At 40.9% G+C, this 21,420-nt stretch overlaps 1 protein-coding gene and 1 long non-coding RNA gene across 4 annotated transcripts in view; both read left to right on the forward strand.

The window, feature by feature from the left end:
* WDR25 (WD repeat domain 25) overlaps window positions 1-21,420 on the forward strand; it is a 111,305-nt gene that overhangs the window by 45,389 nt on the left and 44,496 nt on the right. For all 3 annotated transcript variants that reach the window (XM_020793588.3, XM_078383785.1, XM_078383784.1), the window contains exon 3: window positions 12,994-13,141. In XM_020793588.3, coding sequence (XP_020649247.3) covers window positions 12,994-13,141 — 148 coding nt within the window. The remainder of the gene's footprint in view (window positions 1-12,993; window positions 13,142-21,420) is intronic.
* LOC144586098 (uncharacterized) lies at window positions 1,866-12,879 on the forward strand. Its single transcript, XR_013540826.1, has 2 exons — window positions 1,866-6,429; window positions 7,650-12,879. It is a non-coding gene; the product is annotated as an uncharacterized LOC144586098 (long non-coding RNA).

Raw genomic sequence — 21,420 nt, forward strand, 5'->3', positions numbered from 1 at the left:
GCAAGAGCTATTTGGGCAAAGCTTTTAAAAATGCAATAAAATCTCATTTCAAAATGATTCTAAACAAAGCAACACCTGTAGGGGGGATTAATTTTATTTTGAATTACCCTGGTATTTCTCCTGAAAGCAATCCATTTTGCCTTGTTAACAGTAGGAGAAAATTCAGTAGGGGAAATGCAAGGGTTCAATTTTAGGATATTATATATACTAGCTAAAACTTAATCTAGTGATTGCTTTATAATGTTTCCAAGTGCACAGATGTATAAAGCAGGCGAAAAATCCTACACAACTCACATTTCTGTGCCTCAGTAGAAAGAAACAGATATTGCATAGATATATGTTCATTGTGCACTATGATGAGCTAATAATTTTTAATAGTAGAAAGACTGCTAGCTTTTTACGTTTCAAGCTGATTTGTGCTTTCGATTTAAGTTTGATGCTTTCTCTTACTGAATTTCAGGTTAGTATTTAGATTGCTAAATTATTAGGTATTTTAGTTTCCCAGAACATATGGCCAACAGAGAGTATCTTAATTTAAGAATAACAGTTATACTAGTTAAACCTTTATTGTGAACACTGAATTTGCCTCTATAAACCAATATACGCTGTCCTCAAGTTCTTTTTGAAACCCTTCTTGATCTGATATTCTTGAAATTCTCCTAGATCTTCTGGAAAATTCCTCTTGACAAGACAAGACAGAATCTCTGAGGGTGGGTGGCCCCGTGGTTGGCGGCTTGGGTGACTCTCTCATGTTTGGGGGGGTGACCCTGGCCGCGAAGAGTGGGTCCGCAGCCTGGGCGTACATCTGGAGCCGACACTCACCATGGAAACGCAGGTGGCGTCGGTAGTCCGCACCACCTTTTTCCACCTCTGGCGGATCGCCTGGCTGCGGTCCTATCTCGACACGGGGGCACTCACTACCTTGGTGCATGCGCTCATAATCTCAAGATTAGACCACTGTAACGTGCTTTACGTGGGGCTGCCTTTGAGGCTGACGCGGAAACTTCAGGTGGTGCAGAATGCGGTGGCCAGACTCCTCACTGGAGTGAGAAAATACCAACGTACAATATTTCTCCAACTCTGGCTGCATTGCGTTGGCTGCCCATTAGTTTCCGCGTTGACTTCAAAGTCTTAATGCTTACTTACAAGGCCCTAAATGGTTTAGGACCTCAATATTTGGCGGAACGCCTGCTCCCACCAAGGTCCACCTGGACCACCCGCGCGAGTCAGGAGGAGAGGCTGAGGAGCCTGACGCTGAGAGAGGCCCGGAAGGAAAAGACACGAAACCGGGCCTTCTCGGTGGTGGCTTCTCGCTTCTGGAACAACCTCCCTGCAGAGATTCGTGCGGCCCCTACGCTGGGAATCTTTAAAACTCAATTAAAAACATGGTTGTACATCCAGGTCTTCCCTCCAGTCAATACCTGATTTCTTTTCTATTCCTTCTTATTTTATTCTCACTCTGTTGTATTATAACTGTATCAAATGATTATGTAATGTTCTTGTGTTTTATTGTTTTATCCTATACTGGAAGCTGCCTAGAGTGGTCGAGTAGACCAGATAGACGGGGTATCAATCAATCAGTCAATCAGTCAGTCAGTCAGTCAGTCAGTCAGTCAGTCAGTCAGTCAGTCAATCAATCAATCAATCAATCAATCAATCAATCAATCAATCAATCAATCAATCAAAAGTTGACTTGAAAGATGTAGACATATTTGGCATATGATCTATGTGATCCAACACCTTCCTTTTAAGAGCAATGCTGCTCAGTTTCAGGATCTGGAAGATATTACTGGTATTCAGTAACTTAGAAGGAACTGTTTCCAGTTACTTAGTTGCTTTTCTTCTTCCTTCCCAACTTATTTTTCTTTCGTGTAGCACCTTTTTAAACTGCAAGCCAGAGACCAACAAACTGAGAAAGCTTCAGCACAGTTTTCTACTATTATAAAGTATTCTCAGACAGGTGGAATGGCTGCTAGATGATGATGGTAGGAAGAGGCTTAGCCTGATGGGGCTAGCTTTTCGGAAGGGTTGGTGGTGACTCTGATTTCTTGCTCGGTCTCCTCCTCATTGCTGCTGAATAATAGTTGTGGGGAAGCAACGTCTGATGGCATTGCCCTCTGGGCAGGAAGTGGTGGATTATAACTTTGATGCTTTCCTTCTTTCCCTATTGTACAGCTTCTAAAGTCCAAATCATAATGGTGTTGCAAAACTGTGGTTCTGATAGGTAAAGGTAAAGGTTCCCCTTGACATTTAGTCCAGTTGTGTCTGACTCTAGGGCGCAGTGCTCATCCCCGTCTCCAAGCCGTAGAGCCAGCGTTTGTCCGTAGACAGTTTCCGTGGTCACGTAGCCAGCACGACTAGACACAGAATACCGTTACCTTCACAATGAGGTGGTACCTATTTATCAACTCGCATTTTTACATGCTTTCAAACTGCTAGGTTGGCAGGAGCTGGGACAAGCGACGGGAGCTCACTCCGTCGCATGGATTCGATCTTACGACTACAGGTCTTCTGACCTTGCAGCACAGAGGCTTCTGTGGTTTAACCCCCAGCGCCACCACGTCCCTTACTGTGGTTCTGATACCACCTGTGATTTCTATCTGTACATATGTAAATGTGGAACTGTGCATAAGGAAAGTCATGCTAGAGTAGTCCCAAGGCCTCTATACTCTAGCATCCACTTCATACAGTAGCCTAGGTTGTTAAAGTCGATAGGAAGGTTGTTTATGAATAAGAATTTTAAAAAATCCAATTGGATTACGTTTTTGTTGAAAGAGACATTTCAGACAAATAATTTTAAATCAGCATTTAAATATCCAGTACAATAGATTTACAATACAGAACCTTGCCAAATTGAAGGTAAATAATCCTATCCTTGATTTTAATTCTTTTGGTCTTCCCAGATTAACTTCCAAATCAAATTTGGGAATATAAATATATGGAGCAGCTGTTGTGACTGTTGGAGAAGAAACAGCCCTTATCTGTACAAGCCAGCATTTCTAGTTGTCTCTCCAATATACCTTGCGGTTTTTACATCTAAATTCTCTGCATCATCATACATATGTTGCTTTCATTGATTGCACATGGAACCTGAGTAATTGTGCACAAAATGCAACTCGTGTCCATAATTATTTTCATTATTTGGGTTTGTTGCAGTGTGGTTACTTTGTCAGTGCAGACTTGTGTGGGCTCTGACTTCAAACACTGTGTTTGCTTGTTGACATTTTTTTTTGCCTGTCAGCAGATTGCCCTTCTGCTATATTTTGGGATAGATAACCTTTGCCATTATAATTGGTTTCTTAGGGGCTTGCTTTCTTATAATTGCTTTGATGATTGTAAACAGTATTGATTATGTCTAATGCCGTGGAAAGAGAACTTTTTATTGCTTAGCTGTCCCTGTGGCTAACACGATGCAAGCTGTCTGAAGACTTTGCATGTTAATAAACTTTTCTCAGTTTCCTTTGGTGTTAGGTGAATTACTTGTTGGTCCTTTCCACTAAGAGTCTATGGTGAGAAGTCATTGGTACATATTCTATTGTGCCGCTCTAAACCATGTTGCAGAACTTTGGGTGGAGATGTCCAGGGTCCAGTTGGTATAACTGGCAATGAATAATGGTATGATGAATGCCTTTTCCTTTTTTCAGCAGGGCTGGTTCAGGATTGACCCCACCATTAGGTTCAGTCAGGTAGCCGCGTTTGGTGATTTATTATGGTGGACACAGAGCTGGAACAAGATATTGAGTTGTATATGCCAAGAAGTATGCTCTGTACCAGTAAGCTACTGTGCCACTTCCCACTCCCACATTTAGCAGAGGATGCCGGCATAGATGGATGGTTCAACTACAACTCAGACATCTTCTTTACTGGAATGGGCAGAGATTTTTTTGCTTCAGGTATTAAAATTGAATAGGCCAACTCTAGCCTAGCTTAACAAATTCTGAAGCAAGTGAAATATTATACAGTGGTGCCTCGCTTGACGAGGATAATTCATTTTGTTGAAATGACTGTTAAGCGAAATCCTCGTCAAGCGAAATGAAAAAGCCCATTGAAATCTGGTTCAGTGCGTTCCAATGGGCTAAATACCTCAGTGTCCAGTGAAGATCCTCCATAGGGGCGGCCATTTTCGGTGTCTGTAAAGCGAGGAATCTGTCCTAAAGCACAGCGGGGAGCCATTTTGCACAGCGGGCGGCCATTTTAGAGCCGCCAATCAGCTGTTTTATAATCATCGTCTAGCGAAAAATTGGTTCCTGAAGCAGGGAACCGATCATTGTGAAGCGAAATTTCCCTATCTAAACATTGTTTTGCGATTGCTATTGTGATCACAAAAACCTCATCGTAAAGTGGATTCGTCATATAACGAGGTAATCGTTAAGCGAGGCACCACTGTATATCGCACACACACACACACACACACCATCTAAAAAATACCCCACCACAAAAATACTATATACTTACAGCATTGAAAAATGCTGGCTGTGCCAGATTGGGGGAAGGGAGCAGTGGCCCACCTTGTGCATAGCTGCTGCTGGAGTGTTTATCTGGAGGCATAACAAAAGTCAGTGCTAAATGAAGGCTTACCATTTGCCATGTCCAAAAAAAAATGCATTTTGTGTCTCAAGATAAAATTAAGATAACATTGGAGGAAGCTCACATAGTAGTTGAATTGATTTGGTTTGAAGACATTCAAAACGAGACTAAGAACCAGTTTGTGCAGCTTATCTCTTGCTCAACACAGCAGATATGTTCTTGCATAGTCTCATTTGTACTCTCAAGTATTTGATCTGCACCAATTTATGTGACATTGCCCCACCGCTAGGACAACAGGAGTTACTATTGTTTGACAGATGTGGGTGTTTGGACTATATATATTTGCCCCCAGTAATGTATACGGATTAGAACCTTAATTTATTTGGCAATTTGCACTCTGCTAAGTGGCTCCAGTGTCTGGCTACAGAACCAGAGGTTGGGAGTTTGATTCCGCACTGTGCTTCCTATGAATAGAGCCAGCCTGTGTGGCCTTGGGCAAGCTGCATAGTCCCAGGATGTCGGCAAAAGAAGCTAATAGTAAACCATTTCTGAGTATTCTGTACCTGGAAAACCGTGAAAACATCACCATAAGTCAAAATTGATTTGACAGCCCATGACTGACTGACCAACCAATGAGCCTAAAGTGGGAAAAAAGAGAACTAATTGTGGTGCAAAACAGATAAAGCTAAGGAAAAAAAAGAGTAATCCAGAATTTATTCTAGCATTTTTATTGCCATGGGATATTAACATTATGATCTAATTCAGAAAGTGAATCAACATAATGTCTCATAAACAGACCTATTAGCATGCTAGCTGGATATTACTTTCCTGATAAATGTTGTAGATAAATGTCTTATCAACACATGATAAAAAGACAGTGAATGTAAAGCTGATAGTGTTTCGATTAATGAGATATCTTTATTATATCAAAACCCAAAGTATAATTACAAGCTATAATCCCTACTATCTATTCAAATATTGTGGAAAATAAGTCTTTTAAAAAAAATCTTCCATCTGTTTCTTAAAATGATTTTCCCCCCATCTTCTATGGAAACTTACCGGGGGTGGAGTTGGAACTGGCAAAAACATTTCTTAAACACCTCACTTACTTGAAAGCCCTGCCAGGCTTTTGAGAAGAGGTTTGGCAAGCTGTAAACAAATACCAGCATGCAGTCAGACAGACAGCAGTGGGTTGGGGGCTATCCCGTGTTTTGCACCCAGTGTCATATGTATAACTATATGCCTCTTGGGCAAAAGTAATGGATGTGTGCTCATTACAAAGAAGCTCCAGGAACTCAGGGAACTGGTTCTCTCCCTTGAGGTCTTGGTTGTGGACCAGGAGAATCAGAGACAGGTAGAGAGGGACGATGGTCAAATGTCCAGCGACCTTCAGGCATCATCCCACCCACAGATAAGCAGCTTCTTCTCTGTGGCCTCTGTGAATGCACACAAGTGGGTTTAGACTGCGCAGGACTCCTCGGAATATTCTAGAGCTTAAAAACATGTGATTAGTAGGAACGTTTCCCCGTTGGTATTGGAAGTCTCTGGGCTGGAGGACGCCAATCTGGACAAGAGGGAAACCATCCCCGAGGGGAGACCCCTTCTTCAGTTGGACTGAAGATACTCCTCAGGAGGAAGAGCTTCTGGTAGTGGGCGATTCGTTTGTCAGGAACGTAGAGCGAGAGGTTTGTGACAGTTGTGAGGACCACATGGTGACTTGCCTGCCTGGTGCAAAGTTTGCGGACAGCATGTCTCATCTGGATAGGCTGGTAGAGGGTGCTGGGGACGAGGTAGAAATGGTTGGTGCATGTCGGCACCAACAACATGGGGAAATGTAGTTGTGAGGTCCTGGAGGCCAAATTTAGGTTGTTAGGGATGAAGCTCAAAGCCAGGACCTCAAAGGTAGCGTCCCATAGCTTCTTATGGTATGGGAAAGCAAAAACTCATAAATACTTCGAGAGAAATATAATAAGAAATTCTCTATTAAAAGTCTGGGAAAAAAATTAAATGTAAAATATATATGAAAACTCCTAGGTGGATCTCACCGATGGAAGCATTCACGCACCCAAACCTATTGAAATTTGAGAAAATAACGACATATAACGAGCTCCTAAATAAGGAAGGACTGTTAAAGACAAAAGATCAACCAGAGAGTAAAGGACTGACTTTTTCATTGTGGCCCCAACTACAACTGCAATCGATCTATAATCAGGATAAAAAAACAGGAGGATTTTATAGCGAATACACAGCACTTGATAAAATATTACTCACTACAGAAAAACAACAAATTCAAAAAGCATAAAAGTTTTTATTGCAATGGGACACTCAAGATGAGGAGGTTAAGGAAACAATGGTAAAATGGTCAAAATTTTTTAGATATAGTATTGAACTTGAGAAATGGCAACAAATGTGGACTAAAAATCTTAAACTAACATTAGCAACGTCGTATAAGGAAAATTTGTATAAAATGTTTTATAGATGGCATCTCCCTCCATCCAGACTTGCAAAAATTTCTGCCAATATTTCGAATAAGTGCTGGAAATGTAAAAACCAAGAAGAAACCTATTACCACACATGGTGGACATGTGATACTGCAAAGAAATATTGGGTTAAAATGTATACATGGATTAAACAAATGACTAAGCAAGAAATACAATTTAAACCAGAAACTTTTTTATTGGGACTAATACCAAATAATATAAATAAGCAAAGTTATTACTTAATATCACATGTCCTTACAGCTGCTAGATTAGCATGGGAACAAGTATGGAAGGAGGGAGACCCACCAAAAGACGAAGTGATTATCAAAAAAATATTGGAGTGCTCTGAAATGGATAGACTTACAAAGAGACTAAAAGGGCAAGAAAAGTCAACTTACTATGAAAGCTGGAACATGTTCTACGAATGGTGGAAAGCAAAAACTTTGTAATAAATAGAAAATGACCAAAAGGAATAATGAGGAAAAGACACTGCTGAAAGAAATGTGTTATTATACAAAAGGCTTGTAGGCTAAGCTCTACAGTATGTATCGTTTGTAGATAGAGATTTAGGCATATGTGTGTATATATATGTCTATGTACGGATATGTGTATTTAAAGTAAAAAAAAAAAAGAAAAAAAAAGGTAGCGTTCTTGGAAGTGCTACCTGTTCCACGTGCAGGGCTAGCTAGGCAGGCGGAGCTCAGGGATCTCAATGTGTGGATGAGATGGTGGTGTCAGGGGGAAGGGTTTAGATTCATTAGGTACTGGGGAACATTTTGGGACAAGCCAGGCCTGTACAAGAGGGACAGGCTTAACTTGAATGAACATGGGACCAGACTGCTGATGCATTAACATTAAAAAGGTGGCAGAGCAGCTTTAAAGCTGAATCCTGGGGGAAAGCTGACAGGAGCTGAGCGACATCCGGTTTGGGACTCCTCATCCCTATGGAATGAAGGTGGAGAGGGTAGAGAACCACAAAGTGTTGACAGTGTAGAGTGGCCTTTTAGACCAGATGGGCATACATACATACATACATAAATACATAAATACATAAATACACTGCCTGAGAGTGTGTGTAGAACTGGGAGCATGATGGGATGTCATAGTTGGTCCACTGGAAGGAGAAGCTGTGGGGGGGAAAAGAAACAAACAAGCACCTGTGTCAAAGAACGGGTAGAATCAAGCAGAATGGAGATGAACGGCAGGTCTGATTCCATCATAGAATCACTGTGGGTTAAACTACCAGGCCCATGGAGTAATGTGATTTTGTGTGTGTGTGTGTGTGTGTGTGTGTGTGTGTGTGTGTGTGTGTGTGTGTGTGTGTGTGTGTGTGTGTGTGTGTGTGTGTGTGTGTGTGTGTGTGTGTGTGTGTGTGCGCGCGCGCGCAATCGTCCTCCAGATCAAAAACTTGAGGGGGACCTTGAAATGAGGAGACAAATCAGGGAGGTGTCCAAGAGGGTCGGGATTGTAATCATGGGAGGCTTCAATTATCCTCACATCGAATGGGCCAATGCATGCTCTTGTCAAGGAAGAGAGACTGATTTTCTTGACATGCTAAATGACTGTGCCTTGGAGCAACCTGTCATGGAGCCCACTGGAGGACAGGTGACTCTGGATTTAATATTGTGTGGTACTCAGGACGTGGTTAGGGATGTGAATGTCACTGAGCTGCTAGGGAATGATGACCATGCTCTTTTGCCATGTATGTTGGGGGGTGAATGTCAAGCAAATCTGACACAAAACCCCTTGATTTAGGAAGGGTGGGCTTCCCTCAGGTGAGGAAACTAGTTAGAAAGAAGTTGAAAGGGAAGGTGAAAGGAATCCAGTCTCTACAGAATGCATGGAGTATGTTTAAAACAATGGTTGTAGAGGCCCAGCGGAAGTGTATACTGCAAAGAAAGAAGGGCTCAACTAAGTCCAAGAGGGTGCTGGCATGGTTAACGAGCAGAGTTAGAGAGGCTTTGAAGAGCAAGGAGGGGTCCTTCCATAAATGGAAATCCTTCCCCAAGGAGGAAAATAAAAAGGAACACAAACTCTGGCAAAAGAAATGTAAGAAGATGTCATGAAAGGCAAAGAAGGACTTTGAGGAACATATGGCCAGCAGTATAAAGGGAAGTAATAAAAGCTTCTTTAAATATGTTAGAAGCAGGAAACCTGCCAGAGAAGCTGTTGGCCCTCTGGATGGTGAGGGAGGTAAAAGGGAGGTAAAGGGGGACTTTGAGATTACAGAGAAATTAAATGAGTTCTTTGCATCTGTCTTCACAACAGAAGACTTTGGGCCGATTCTGCTGCCCGAACGGCCCCTTCTGACTAATGAATTAAACCAGTTACAGGTTAAAGTCCCCCCAAAACAATATAAATGCAAGAGCACATTATACCTTTATTAGACTACTAAAAAAGCTCAAGCAAACAGCAGGCAGGAATCTGGATTTCATCTGTATTCAAATATTATCTTACAGCCCAGTTTCCATGCTGGAAGTAAATGAAGGGAATCATAAAATCATAGAATACCAGAGTTGGAAGAGGCCTATAAGGCCATCCACCTGCTCAGTACAGAAATTCAAGCTGAAGTGTATCTGACAGCTGGCTGTCTAATTTTCTCTTGAATGCCTCCAGTGTTGGACAGCTCACTACCTCCATAAAGTAATTGGTTCCACTGCTGTACTGCTCTAATAGTTAGAAAGTCTTGTCTGATATTCAGCAGAAATCTGGCTTTCTGTAACTTGAGTCTATTGTTATGTGTACTGCACTCTGGAGTGACTGAGAACAGCTCCTGCTCCTGCTCTGTATGACAATCTTTCAAGTATTTGAAGAGTTTTATCATATTTTCCCCCAGTCATCTTATCTGACGGCTAAACATCATAAGGTCTTTCAGCCTTTCCTATTAGGGCTTCATTTCCAGTCCTTGTTGCCCGCTTCTGAACCTGTCCTAATTTGTCTACATTCTTCTTAAAGTGCCAAATAGAGGAAAACTGGTACTTCACAAGATTTGGAGCTTCTGCTTCTGTTAATGTAACCTAATGTTTGCCTTTTTTTGCATTACGTGGAACTACTCTAGTACATGTAATGGATACATGTAGATTATAAGAGAAAGGAAGTTCTGACTAAACGTTAGGAAGAATCTCGTAACAGTAAAAACTATTCAGTGAAATTTTTACCTCAGAACAATCATCTTGGAAAGAAGTGGCCTTGCTTTAATTGCAGATTTTTAAACAGAGGTTGTATGTCATGGTTGCTGTCAATTTCCTCCTGTTGGACTTGATGTGCCTTGGTGCTTCCTTTCAGCTCTATGATTCTTCAGCTTTTGAAAATCCATTTATTTTTATTTATTTATTTTATTTATATCCCGCCTATCTAATCAATTAAGACCACTCTAGGCGGCATTTCTGAGTTTTTGAACTCGGCACCACTGTTGGGATACTAACGTTCCATTGCCTCAAAGCAGATAACAGAGAACGAATAGATGGTGTATATCTGATAAGACTGGCTATTAATAGTGCTGGGGATGATAAATGTGAGAACAGAACATTTTCATGCTAGGTGCAGCATTTTTAGGAATTTGTGCTGTCAGTTTTTCCCTGCACTTTAGCCAGCTGTTTTTTCAGATTTCTCTCTGTTTATTTCAAATGCAATATTAAGAACAAACCTTAGTGAGGTATATTAATTTGTCTGATTTTGATATATGTATTTCGAACTCTCAAGGAGTATAAACATGATATTTGAAGATTTCCTTGAGGCACCAAGCTTTTTTTGGTTGTAGCTTTTTTTCTCTGAAACATACTTCCTACAAAGGTTTTCCAGGCACTATCCCTCTTGATGTTTAAGACCGAATTATATTAAGCTGCCTTTTACCAATTGTAAATATTGTCCTGAGATCTTCAGATGGGTTTTAAATTGTATATTTTTATTCAAAGATAGTTTTCAGCTAGGGACAGGGTTTATTGTATCTTCCCTGTTGAGAGTTCAGTGCCCCGTTGTGCCTCCTTGACAGGATCTGGACTCAATGATCCATAGGGTCCCTTCCAGCTCAGCAGTTCTACGATTGTATTTTTGTATTATCATAAAGTGGTTTTATGATTTTGCTGTATATTGCGAACCACCCAGAGAGTAACAGCACTAATGGAATAATATAGAAATGAAAACAAAGAAGATTGTACCAATCTTAATTATTTTCTTTCTGTTTCTGCATGAGGTGCAGGGTGTAGTCTGCCTGAAAATGAATTCACATTTTTATTCCCCTCCTAATACACAATTCTATGTACTGTTAGCCTAACATACATTTTTGCAAGCTATTTTCCTTAGTATTGCACTGCTGGTCAGAAAACTTTTTCAACTCTGCTGCAGCCCTCTGGGGCCTATGAAAACCATCTGGAGAGGATTTCCCTCTCTTCCAGGGCTACCTTGCCAGAAGAACACTGAATTGGCTGTATTTTACTCTTCTACTAGTGGAAGAACCTTGTATGTTATTGTCACTAATATGCACCACTTTGTGTGCACTTTTTCCAGTTTACACATTTGGATCTGCCTTTTATGAGAGCAGAACTGAACCATGACATTCGGAAAAGTCTAATAATGAATTATACCTGTAACCATACATCATTAGTTTGAAAAGTGGCAATGAACTATGTTGGTATTAAAAGAGGAATGGGCAAATGTGGCCTCCTAATATTTTTAAACTACAGCTCCCATAATCCCTTGTGATTGACTGTGCTGGCCAGGGGTGATGGGAGATTGGGGTCAAAGATTTCTGGAGGGCCAGAGAAAATAATCCCATTTTATTTTATTTTATTTCTACTACTCCAGAAGGTGTACAAATAAAACAGAAAATCACAATAGACAATACAATAGTAAGACAAACATAATAACACAATATAAGCACATAAATATCAAACTAAAGAGGGAGAGTATAGAAAGCATATGGCAACAGTCCAACATACTGTACATCAACAGCCAGTCCTTCAGTGTAAGGATGTTTTAAATGCCTCTTCATAAATCTTCACATTAAACAATTTTCTGTGAATATCCAAGGAAAGGGTTTGGCACACCTGCAGAGGCAGGGCATTCCAAAATGGAGGGCCCACCACTGAGAACTCCTGGTTCCTAGTTGATGTTTTCTTAACTTCTCTGGGGCCAAAACTGAGGCGATTTATCTATTACCTCTGTTCCCCAGTTCCCTTCCTGGTACCTGGTGCTCAGGTGACTGTTTATATATCAACTGAAATCGTGTTGAGCTGTTACGCAAACAGTGTAACTTTTGGAAGCAGCTCGCCATCAGTTAAGTCATCTCTGTAGACTATCTTTTGCATATTGAGTCACACACCTCAGAGTGCAACAGAAAATGTCTGTGGAGATTTCTTCACCTGTGGTCATTTGCCACTAATATTGTGTCCTTTCTATAAATGCACATCAGGTTTTTAGTCGTCAAAATATTTCTACCTCACTCTATATATAAATTTCTGAGATGGAAGCAGTCAATAAAACAGCTTAAAAGCAATTTAAAAACCACTGGAATAGTTTAGAGCAATTCAGGATAATCAGAATACAATTAAGACTCTCAATCCAATAGACCAAATTCAAAGTGAACCACTAAACCCAAAGGAAACTGTGATAACTAAACCAGGAATGTGTGAGTGACTATTGTAACTTGGCACCAAAATAAGGCCAGTGTTGGTACCACTGGGGCTTCCAGTGGGAGTGTATTCCATTACCAGGGCAAGAAATTCTTTGTCCAAGAGTCCAGTGTCCTAAACAGTGGGTCACTCACTGTATTGTGTAGTGTGAATTCTTTTTTTGGCTCACTCTTCCTGTGGGCAGATAGATAGAGTTTGTGTGTCTTAATCATTTCTGTCACAAAATACAGAAGTGTTATTTCCTCATAATATTCTCAAGAGATACTTTAAACAGTCCATCAGAGTATGCTGTTATTCTCTGCTGACCCACAAGAGCTGTGGTTGATTAATTCAAATTTTTATATTTTTTCTTTCAGGTTTGGGATGCTGTGGATCGTGGCTGTTGTTTAAAAACCTACTGTTGTCATACGTGTGCTGTTCGAGCTGTCCAGTGGTCACCTTGCGGCACAAGGATTATCAGTGGAGGCTTTGACTGCATGCTTCATTTAACGGACATTGAGAAAGGTAAATATTACTGTTAGCTGTTCAGGCAAGGTACATTGTCCTGTTCTTCAGTTTGTCCACTGGCTGTGACTCTCCCTGGACAGGTACAATCTGGCTACAGCAGTTACCGTATTTTTCCGTTTATAACATGCCTCCATTTATATGAACCCCCCCCCCCACTTTTCTAAGTCCCAGATTAAGAAAACTAAGCTTAGAGTATTCAGCCTCTGAACGCTCCGACATTAAGAGTCTCTGTTGAATCTGAGCCTAGGCAGGTGAAATGTGCATCAGCTGTTAGATGGCTAGCAGATACGTCTTTAACAGCCCATATGATGCCAATTCTGAAATAATTGTGCTTCCCGCAAATACACTTCCAGTCTGAGTTCAAGATGTTGACCTGTAAACCCCTAAATCCTTAAATACCTGCTCAATCACTAAGATCTGCTGGAGGGGGCACTCCTCTGTGTTCTGCCACTGAGAATGATCTGCTATGTAGAGATGTGGAGCAGGGCTTTCTTGGCTGTAGCACCTCATTTAAAGAATGCCCTGCCCTAAGAGGCTCAACTCGTGTTGACACTAATCTTGTTTTAACACCAGGTTAAAACATGATTACCTACTGTGACTTTTGAGAATTAAAGAGCATTAACAGGCTATGGAGGCTTCTTTGTTATGATTGTAATATTTATGTCGTTTTTAGTTTTTTAAATGTTTTCAAAATATTAAGCTGTCTTATATTGTGTCATTGTTGTATTCTGCCCTGAGATCTTAGAATATACAACAGAATGAATTTTTTAACAAACGGAGAAACAAATCTTAAACAAAATGCCTCTAGATCACCTCAAAGTGCTCTTTAATATTTTGAAAATAACTAAAAAAAATTACTTATTACACCAGTAATGAGTCCTACTCTTGACATAACTTTTGGAATATAACTTTCTTGCCTCCTAATTGTACTCAAACGTAACCAGTTACAGGTAACTATTTTTCTTGAAACCCATTAATTCCAAATGCTAATACTTATAGCATTTCATGGAAAAGAACCTCTGATATGATATTAGCTACATGAATGCCATCACTTATATGGTTCATAAAATCTGTGTCTCCACATCATTACAACAAAGTTTCCCTCCATTCGCTCCCTTGGATGCTAAGGGGATATTGTATGGCTGACAACAGAATGACCTGGCTCCTTATAACAGTATGTCCTGGCTCCTGGCTCCATTTAGCCAAGCTGCCAAACTGTTGTGCAGTTTGACGGCTTGGCTAAATGGCTCGTTTGGAGCTGGTGTGGGCTAAATAGAGTTATTTAAGATCAGGTAGGAATCCTGTATGCTGTGGGGTGCTATTTTTGTGTCCGCCTGGCATATGCACCTCAAGGTACCTATATGGTCCATCTACTTAAAGAAAAAGCAAAGGAAAAATATTCACCTTCTTACTGGAAGTGAGTGATTCTCACTTCTGGGAGTACAGCTGTGCTTGGCATGCACAATTTTTTTTTCTGTTTTTGAGGTGCTACCCTTTAAACCAGTTCATGGGAACGTCTTTGAAATCAGCAGGAAGGATTCCTTAAATACACAATCCACAGTGAGGCTTTGGAGTATGGTAGGGGGTGTGGACACTGAAAGTTTCTGGGAGGAAGCTTTCATTTTATTCGCTAAAAGGGACAGCATATCCGTGCTGCCCTAATTAGTTATAAAGAAAAACTGTGCTTCCTCCCTCCACTGCATGGAGGAGCAGAGGAATGAAGACAATGTTTAATTTCACAGTTTCTCAATATTAAGTGGCTAAGCTGTCTTTTTAAGCCACTAATGATATTTGGAAATTAAAACCAGCAGTGAAATTAAAAGCAGGAAACTCCACTTTGGTTTGTTCTTAGTGATCACGTGCTGGAAACAAGCCAAAATTGATCCTATGTGCACCTAAAAAAATAGTAGCCCCTGACAGGGACTCAAAAAGTTGCAAGTAGGAACACTCTGAGAGTGGGCTGGTTTGCTATAGCAGATATGTTGTCCGATTATTGGCCAAAGGAGGAAACTAGCAGCAGCCCTCACAGCATTTACTGTACTGCACATTGTTCCGGTAGGTTTGCAGTACCCTGTCCTTCCTCAACAGTGTCTCCTGAGCCCTGTAGCCCATTTGTCACTGGACTATAGCATCTGACGCGGTTCTTGTTGACATGGGTGATGACCACCAATCCAATATGGATTTCTGTTTATTTTCCCTTATCGTAATTGATGGTTGGTGGACATAGTTGGTCTGGATTCTCAGCTGAAACCTGTTGGGCTTGGGAGACCTTTCAGATAGCAGTATTACCACCAGCATGGCTCTCAACCTCTCTGCCTCAACAAGGGCCTGTGCCCATGGAGGAGATGATGAAGAAGTTACTGATATTTTTTCCACTTTCATCTGAATCTAGTCCAGCTTTTCTGCATGATAGTTTCTGTGTACGAATTGAACGGAGAGAGAGAAATAAAATGCATCATTGTCTGACCCCTTTGCCTATAGGAAAACCATTATGTTTTCTTCTTTAGCTACCTGTCTTGCCCAGTGGCTGCTGGGCTACTGGAACTGTGGATTCTCTTTTGCTGATGGGACCATTCCTCTTGAAGAGGGTGGATGCTCCTTAGTCTGTTGTATTTGCTGTGACCAATCCACTTTGCATGACTCTGCTAAGAACCCAAGGCTCCTAATGGAGTCAGACGTCCTGACAGCATTGCTCTCTGCTTCACTGACACACTCAAACCCCTTTCACCATGCTAAGATGTGCGTCCAAGAAGGGTCAGTATTTGATATACCCCATGGAATCTTTTGTATATTTGAAGCAAAAAGGAGTGGAAATCTCTCCCCCAGAAAGCAACTAGGAAGTTGTGTGGTTTCTTTCACATCACAGTAGAAATTGAATCTAAAAAAATACTAATATAAACAGTTGGAGAATGTATTGCATTTGTGGATGCAGACATAATGCTTACAAAAATTGCCATGGTGTGTGGTGCTGCCATTCGTTCTTTGAAAGCATTAGTCATTGGTTAGTTTGTATCTATGCAATTTATTTTATTTTTATTGCATTAAAAATAATCCTCAAGGTAGCTAATAGCCAATCTTAAACAGATTAAAAACATAAGGTATACCAGTAGATGCTTCGTATTGTGGTTCCAATATATACCTGGCCACAACTGCAAGATATACCGGATACCTTGCAGTTGTGGCCAGATATATATTGGAACCACAAAACGAAGCATCCACACAAGAATCAAAGAACATGAGAGACACTGCAGACTAAAACATCCAGAAAAATCTGCAGTAGCTGAACATGCCCTAAAACAAACTGGACATGAAATTCTATTTCAAAATACCGAAATACTGGACAACACCAGCAATCATTACATCAGACTGCACAGGGAAGCCATTGAAATCCAGAAGCACCAGCAGAACTTCAACAAAAAAGAGGAAAATTAGAAACTCAGCAAAACGTGGCTCCCAGCTCTCAAAAGTACAGCATGCAAAAGGTCAACGAACTCTACCCAGCCACAAGGACTGGTGATCACTACACACAAAAGACCAGCTAATGACACCCATCAAGCACAGTGACAGATAATCTCTCCTCCTTATCACAACAATACACCCACAACAAGACACACTAATCACCCATCTACAGAAAAAGACAAAAGCCCATCTCACAGCCATAAATACTCCACTCCCAATCCAACTACACCAGAGCACAGAGTGCTGTCCTCTGAAGATGCCGGCCACAGAGACTGGCGAACTGTTAGGAAGAACAACCTTCAGAACACGGCCAAAGAGCCTGAAAAACCCACAACAACCATTCGATTAAAAACAAATTATAAACAGAGGAAAAACAGATGAAAAAGCAGATGAAATAATAAAATTTTTACAATTGCAGTAATCAAAGCAATTAAAATGATCACAAAAAATCAATAAAAACAATTTAAAGCAATTTAGAGCAATTTAGTATCTCCACATCCTTGTCAAAAGCAGAGTGGGAACTGAGGGTAATACTGAAAGGGATTCATTCCACAGGGTGGAAGCAACATAGGAAAAGGTTCTCTCCTATATGCCTGCTAAGTGAACAGTGCAGTCAAAATTTCTCCTAGACAAAGAACCTGAGCCATTTGTGGTTGTTGGGATTCTAATATGGTACCTATATTACCCTGCAATATTCACATTTCTGAGTTACTCAAGCTTTTAAGCTACTGTATATGGCTTTTACAGATTTTTTTTTCCCTGACACTCAGGTGGAAAATGGATTACTTTAGTAGAATCTTCTTTTCATATTGGCTGCAGATCATTTTTAATGGCTGCATTTCTTATGTATACCTTTATTAATATTATAATTTCAATTGTATAACTGAAATGAATGGATTAAATTCCCAGTGTTTTGAATGGTGACTTTTGCCTTCTGTCATGATTACAGAAGATGAACGTTTGCTGCTTTTCTAAATCAACATGGTCACAATCTGTGAGTTTTAATTCGTCAAACTGAATACAACTTGCCCCCTCCCCCATGTTGAACAAGTGCATATACTGCACAAATGAGAGACAGCGTGTCTCAAGGATAATTAACAGGCTAAGAAGCTATTAGCAACAGATTGCAGGAAATGTGCATACTGGTCCCAAGCTCTCTGATGGGTTTTCCCTTGTCATCCAGTGCTCAACTAATGAGTTTAGTCTCTGCTGGGAACTAGATGGCTACCAGAGTTTGTGCTTTTAGATTTATATCCCGTTTTTTTGATTGATAGGCAATGCTCTAATCAGAGTGAACCCTCCTTGTGGCTTTGTTGCTTTCAATGGTTGGTGGGCCTTTTGATGCTTTTAAGAGAAGGAGAAGCAGGTGTTGCAGGGTAGGGACATGTGGCTATTTCCATGTGCCTGTGAAATGCTTTCTTATAATAATTCCTGAGATCTTTAGATGAAATGATCTGGACTGCGTGTTAAGGTGGGGAGATCTAGTAATACATAAAATAGGCCCCTTTCTTAAGCAACATGATGGTGGAGTGCACTTTCTAAAGAATCAGCATTTAACAATGTATTTAAAGCTTTTTAATACTCATTTTAATTCCTTGTCTTTTGATCAATTTCTGTAACACAGTGCTGTTTGGTATAATGTGGTGATTTCCCCCCAGTATTTTATTTGTGCGCCTTTATATAACAGAAAAACAGCTACAAACCCAAGAATACAATTTATTCTGGCCCCGCTCTTCCCACTGTGTTCTTTCTTGTTGTTATCCTACATTTCTTCACAGATACATCAACAATGCCTTTAGCGAGGGGGGAAAAAACTTGTTACCAGAATCCAGATTAAATGCATTTTCACTTGAGAAACATGAAGCCAGCTGTAAAGATTGGAAATGCATTATTACACTGAACTATTCCTTCACCTCTTCCTGTTGTTCTTCATGAGTATGGAGCTTATTTTGTCATTGATTAACTTCACTGAGATGCCCTCAGGTAGCAGTTTCTTTTAAAAAAGCGAAACAAGCCCTCTCTTATTTTCCTTCTTCTAAATTTGGTCTATGCAGTGTACGGCCCACAGGCTGGCTGTGACTTTCTCCCTGACTGTTTACATGCAGAGCTCTGCTATCGGACATACTTTCTTGGATGTAAGCCTTTCATGTAGAGACAAAGAGCATTATTACAATAGCCAGTACAAAGGAATAGAGAAGAAAGAAAAGGGGAAACAAAGAGTTCTCTTCCAGAAGATCCACAAAATTTAAGGGAAATTGGAGCCTAAATCAGGAACTCTGAATGACCAACTGGGGAGGGAGCACACAATATTGACCAGGACCAAATAAAGAAAAGTGGAGGGTCCAATCAAAGGCGAACTTCACAGTCTGGTTGCCGTTGTATGAAAGGTCCTTTGCCATTCCAACCCCATGCATTCCAGATGTGTCAGAATATGACCCAGTATAACTTGCAGATGGTATAGTTCTAGTCCAGAACATTGGGAAGGTACCAGATTGTTCTAGTCAGCACTGGCTCTGTTTTGCATAGCGATGATACATCAAAATGGGAAGAAGCCAAAAGGCTATTTTATTTGATATTGTTGAGATGAACCTATCCAAGCTTGTTTTGGGTGAGGTGCGAGGTGAAAGTTACATGGGACTTCTGTCCATCTTCCTCAGAAAGGCCTTTTTTTCCTCCTTTTTAAAAAACTTCCCTCCCATTACAACAGTGGAAGGGAATATATTTTAGAACAGGCAAACTGTGATCCTACAGAAATTATTGAATCACCTGTTTGCCACCCTAGTCAATCCTGAGTGTTGCAGTCCAACAATGTTATGAGGATAGCATTTTGGCCAGCCTCCCTCTAGATCTCGTCTGAATGTTCGCCCCTTGATGAGGTGAATCCATTAGATCAGTGGACCTCAACCTTTTTTGGCACCGCGGACTGGTTTAGTGTGTGTGTGTGTGTGTGTGTGTGTGTGTGTGTGTGTGTGTGTGTGTGTGTTTGTGTGTGTATGCATGTGTATGTCATGTCTGTGTGCGTGGGGGGCGGGGGCATGCGTACGGAGGTGTCCATGCGGGCATGCAGGGGGCGTGTGTGTGTGTATATATGTGAGGTGTGTGCATACGGGTGTGCATGTGGGGCATGCATGTGTCCACACATGCATGTGGGGATGTGCATGGGGGCATGTGTGCATCTGTGCATGCGGGGGGTGGGAGATCTGTCTCCACAGCCTGGTCCTGCCAAGGCCACGGCCCAGTACTGGGCCCCAGACCAGGGGTTGGGGAACTCTGCATTAGATTCTCTCCTCTCTTCTCGAGACGTCAGAGTACCATTGATGGGATCTCTTCCCTCCCTCTCTTTCAACTTACCTCTCCCCACCTAAAGTCAGGTTACCATAGAAGGTGCAAACTTTTTCAGCAGCCTGGCATCAGGTCTTCCCTCCTACAGTTGCATGTTTCTTAAAATCTGGAGGGGAGCTTCTGTTCCATCACATGAGCCTTGAGATTGCTCTTGCAAAATAATTAACAGCATGAACCATTCAAAACTAAAGTTCCTACATAATTCTTTATATAAAGTGCAAGTTGTGCTGTCCAGGCATATTAGTATTATTGTTCTTAAGTCATTTTTGGACACTGTTGTAGCTGCTGCTGTTTACTAAAGCTCAGCAAATTCTGGCATGCCCTTGTTGCTTTAAAAATTTATATTTATGTGTTGTAGCATTTGCATAACACTGAACATTTTAATTAAACTGCCAGTATTTTGTCACCAGTAGAACAATGCTGCTGCACCTGCAGGTTGCTGCTGGGAAGATAAATGTTCTTTCCATGCCATGGATGTCAGTTTGGTCTTGTTAGCACAACTGCTGTGCCGCTCCAGGATGCTTTAAAGCACTTTCGTTGGCACATTGGAGATTGCCAAACATTACAGTTACATTAGCGTTCATGAATTAAATATAAGCTAAATGCATCTCCTTCCTAAGTATGTTGGGCCTAGTTTTGAGAGGTAAATGTAGGTTACATAAAGCTTGCTTCACCCCTCCGCACCATTTCTATACCATTTCTAATATTATTTGATACCAGATAATTCAGATTGCAGTTGAATGTTAAGAAAAAACAATCAGGGCTATAGAAAAACTGCACAACACTGACGATAAAGCAATTTTAATACTGTAGTTAGAGAAAGATATACAAAAGTACATCTTGGTTCAATAATCAGTCTTAATGGAGAATGCAGCCAAGAAATCAGAAGAAGTATGGGACTAGGAAGGGCAGCAATGAAGGAATTAGAAAAGATCATCAAGTGTATGGATGTGTCATTTGAGATCAAGACCAAGACTATCCACACTCTTGTATTTCTGATCACCATGTATGGATGTGAAAGCTCGACAGTTAAGAAGGCTAATGGGAAAAAAAGATTCATTTGAAATATCTTGTGGAGGAGAACTTTATCTGTCTGTCTGTCTGTCTGTCTGTCTGTCTGTCTGTCTGTCTGTCTGTCTGTCTGTCTGTCTAATTTGATTTATACCCTCTAAAAGACCACTCTAGGCGGCTGGAATACCCTGGAATTCTAGAAAGATGGACAAGTGGGTCCTAGATCAAATCAAGCCTGAGCTATCTCTGGAGGCAAAAATGTTGAAACTGAGGCTATCCTACTTTGGACACATCATGAGAAGGCAAGATTCTCTGGAATAGTCAATAATGCGGGGAAAGGTGGAAGGCAGCAGAAAAAAAATGAAGACCAAGTGCGAGATGGGCTGACTCTAAGGAAACCATAGGCTTGAGTTTACAAGAGCTCAGCAGGGCAGCTGAGGACAGGACATTTTGGAGATTACTCA

The sequence above is a fragment of the Pogona vitticeps genome, chromosome 1, assembly GCF_051106095.1.
Source record: "Pogona vitticeps strain Pit_001003342236 chromosome 1, PviZW2.1, whole genome shotgun sequence".
Taxonomy (NCBI): Eukaryota; Metazoa; Chordata; class Lepidosauria; order Squamata; family Agamidae; genus Pogona; species Pogona vitticeps.